At 51.6% G+C, this 3,412-nt stretch overlaps 1 protein-coding gene across 2 annotated transcripts in view; it reads left to right on the forward strand.

Moving 5' to 3' along the window:
* The first annotated feature begins 76 nt into the window (after positions 1–76).
* Positions 77–3,412, forward strand: part of NELL1 (neural EGFL like 1) — a 963,285-nt gene continuing 959,949 nt past the window's right edge. For both annotated transcript variants that reach the window (XM_017858414.1, XM_017858423.1), the window contains exon 1: positions 77–303. In XM_017858414.1, the coding sequence (XP_017713903.1) occupies positions 249–303 (55 nt within the window). In that variant the 5' untranslated portion in view covers positions 77–248. The remainder of the gene's footprint in view (positions 304–3,412) is intronic.

Consider the following 3,412-nt stretch of genomic DNA (forward strand, 5'->3'; position numbering starts at 1 on the left):
GCCGCAGCGGGGGCCGGGCCCCGAGCCCCACGCCGCCGCTGCCCGTGGTGGGGGACGGGCTGGGGGCGGGGCAGCCGGGGCTGCCTTCCCGGGCGCATCCCCGAGCGCAGCGCCCGCGCTGCCGAGCCACCTCCCCCGCCGCCCGCTAGCAAGTTTGGCGGCTCCAAGCCAGGCGCGCCTCAGGATCCAGGCTCATTTGTTTCCACCTAGCTTCGGTGCGCCCTGCTAGGCGGGGACCCTCGGGAGCGATGCCGATGGATGTGATTTTAGTTGTGTGGTTCTGTGTGTGCACCGCCAGGACAGGTAAGCATGACTGTGGCGGTTAGAAGGATCTGGGAAATGGGGGTGCCCACAGCCCACGGTGGCGTGGGGAGACCTGGAGCCGAGCTCTGCGCTGGTCTGGGGGAACGGCGGTAGTGTGTATCGGTTCCTGGGATCTCTTTGCCCTGCTGGGAGTGACAGGATGAGAAGAGGGACTCACGGGCTTGAAGATGTCCCCGCTGAGTGCCTATTCTCAGGGGACCCGGCCTCTGGGGCGCAGGAGTGAGGGGCGCGGCCGAGCGGACGCACCCTCTTGCTACTAGTAACCAGCTTTCTGTGCCAGGGAGTCGAAACCCGCAGCAGGGCGGGCCCGCGTGCCGCGTATTCCCGAACTTGAAAGGTGCTGTGGAAACCGCTCTTGCCGACCCCCGCCAGGCTGGGAAGGGGTAGCTGCGGGAGTCGCACCCGCAGAGGGAGCGCTTCCGGCTGGCGGGTGCGGCCGGGGCCCGGGAGGGCGCGGTGCGGCGAGAGGAGAGAACTGCGGGAGAACCCTGGGATCCCGTGATCTCCTCCTGTCCCTTTCTGACTACCCAGGAGAACTCCAGGAGTATTCTCCTTCGCCCCCCTTTGCTCCCAAGGGTCGGGCGAACAATTATCTGAGGGAAATAGACCTGTGGAGACAATCTGGGGAAATTTTCTCAAGCTCAAACCAGTTTTCTCTTGCCATAATCGCAGGGTTCGGGGTGGGGAGGGGGCGCAAGGATGATGCATGATTGTCTGAAGTCCCCACTTGGTTCTGCCTCCGGAGACGCAGTTGTGAGGACTCGCAGCGCATCTTCTTCTTTCTGCTTCCACTGGCTCCCTTGCCCAAAAGTCCCCTTGGGTTCGGAGACTGGCTTGCAGCCGCCTTCTTCAAAGGGCTAGTAGTAGATGCAAGGAGACTGGGGTGAGGTGAGGTGGGGTGAGATGTGGCAGGAAATTGGCAAAAATAGGGCCTGTCAACTGGGGGGAGTGTCGGAGGTTTAGCAATCCTACCCAGCCATCCCTCCGTACGCGCTGCCGACTTTGCACCCTAGAATCTGTGTGGTCATTCCCTCTCCCTTTATTCTCCCCGCTTTACCACCTTATTTCCTTCTCTATAGGCGTGGCCTTCTCTCTAGGCCAAAGAGCAAGTTCACCTGGAGAGGGCTGAGGGGGCGTCTGCCTTTGGTTGGCTCAAAAGTTCCTTCCGCTTGCGCCCAGGCGCCCCTCTTTGGCAATTAGCCCGCTAGAAGATCTAGCGTCTAGGAGCTTTCAGAGGGCCCTTCCCACTTCCCCAGGACTGAGCAGGCAGCGGCTTTCGTCTGGTTAAGAATGTTGAGTATAGATTTCTCCAGGGACAAAAGAAACCTCCCATTACGTTTCTTACCTCTATCCGAGCTTCCCAGGCTGCGGAGACGCCAAGACTCAGTCTAGCTTAGAATAGTTACTTCTTGAGTTCAGGCCCATCAGAATGAGTTAGTCTTTTGAAACCGGAAAACGCTGAAGGAGTGCGCACACTCCAGGAAGATCAGGACTCCAGGCAAGACTCGTGCAGAGCGTGGGCTACCTGCTCTGAGCGCGAGAGTCTGGTGCTGGTGGACATCTTGCAGAGGAACCGCAGACAGGGAGAAGCTAGATAGGGAGGGGGCAACCCGTTAGTTCACATCCCTAAGTGCATATCACTACGGAATTTGCCTTTGTTCTCATTATTCCTTTGAAAAGTCGCCAAAGTACCCTTATCACGGAATGGAAGGTGTTTCAGGGTTCATTGCTTGTGGAGGGGATCTTTAAGAGCAGGTATTTTCCCTCTTTCCACTTCCAATCCCCTTTAAATCTTGTAAAAATTTGGTTGTAGGGGAAAATTCATTCATGTATTTATTCATTCAACAAACGATGTCTTGCTGGGTGCCAGGATTTCTTATGCAAAGAGGAAATGACTTAGTCCTTGACTTCTAGGAACTTACAGCTTAGCTGGGAATCTAGATAGAAACTGGCAGGCATTTTAATTTTACAGATTGATAGGGGATGGTGAAGAGGTAGGAGTATAAGTTTGTATTAAGGAAATATGGAGGAGGGACAGTTTGAATTAATTTAGGGAGGAGTGGTGGTCAGGGATTTGAGAGTTGTGCCTTCAAGGCTTTGTAGGGAGTTTTCCAGGTGGACAAAGTGGTAAGGCATTCTTGGCAGAGGGAACAGATTGAGCAAAGGCAGGGAAGCATGGAAGCATCTGACCCATTGGTTGTGACTGTTGCCTAGGGAGCTTGGATTTTCAATGCCCCTTGGCACTATTTGAACACTAGAGGTCACATATTTCTTCTACACACATTATCAGAAGAATCAGAGAGACGGGGGGAATTACCTCTCAATTTGTACACTTAAAATATCTTGTAGTTTGAGAGGGTATAAGCAGTAGCTTTCTGGGGGCAGCCGTCTGATTTTGTGCAGGAATCACCATTTCCACACCATCCATCTACCTCTTAGGTAACAAAGGCTGGCTTGTGATTAGTTTATCAGCATCCAAACAGCTGCATGGAAAGTTTCTTTGTCAAGTGGGACAATTGTTGTCTGGGCTGTTAACAGTCCTAGATGAAATAAACATGTGGTTCACTTAGTGAGCTGCTCAGATATCACCGCCTTTTAAAGGAACTGAGTAGATGATTATCAGGCACATTTTAATTAAAGCAAGACTGCAGTGCAGACGCAGTTGCATATGAAAAGATCTAATGATAGATGTCATGAGAAGCTGCTTAAATCTGCCTTGTTCAGAGAACTTGTTTTAGAGTGCAAAGTGGAGTCAAGACCGGAGGTGCCATTCTCCAGTTCTTGTTATTTCTGGTTGAGAAATAATTCAGAGATTTTCAGGTACATCACTAATAATGAAAATTTAGAAGGCTACAATAATAGCAGTAATAACACACTATCTCTATGAGTTTTCGCCAATGCTTTGGCAGTGTGAATAATTGAAAACTGATAATTATTCTCACATTGATTTCTAGTTTGTTTTGGTCACCAGGGTAGAGGATGAAGGGAGTACCTACACCTTCAAAGCCCCTACTGACTAAGTGAATGTCTTTTGCTGCCACCTACTGGAAAGGAGAGTTTTTTTTTTTTTTTTTTTTTTTTTTTTTTT

Source organism: Rhinopithecus bieti, unplaced genomic scaffold (genome assembly GCF_001698545.2).
Source record: "Rhinopithecus bieti isolate Rb0 unplaced genomic scaffold, ASM169854v2 scaffold_2350, whole genome shotgun sequence".
In the NCBI taxonomy this organism is placed as follows: Eukaryota; Metazoa; Chordata; class Mammalia; order Primates; family Cercopithecidae; genus Rhinopithecus; species Rhinopithecus bieti.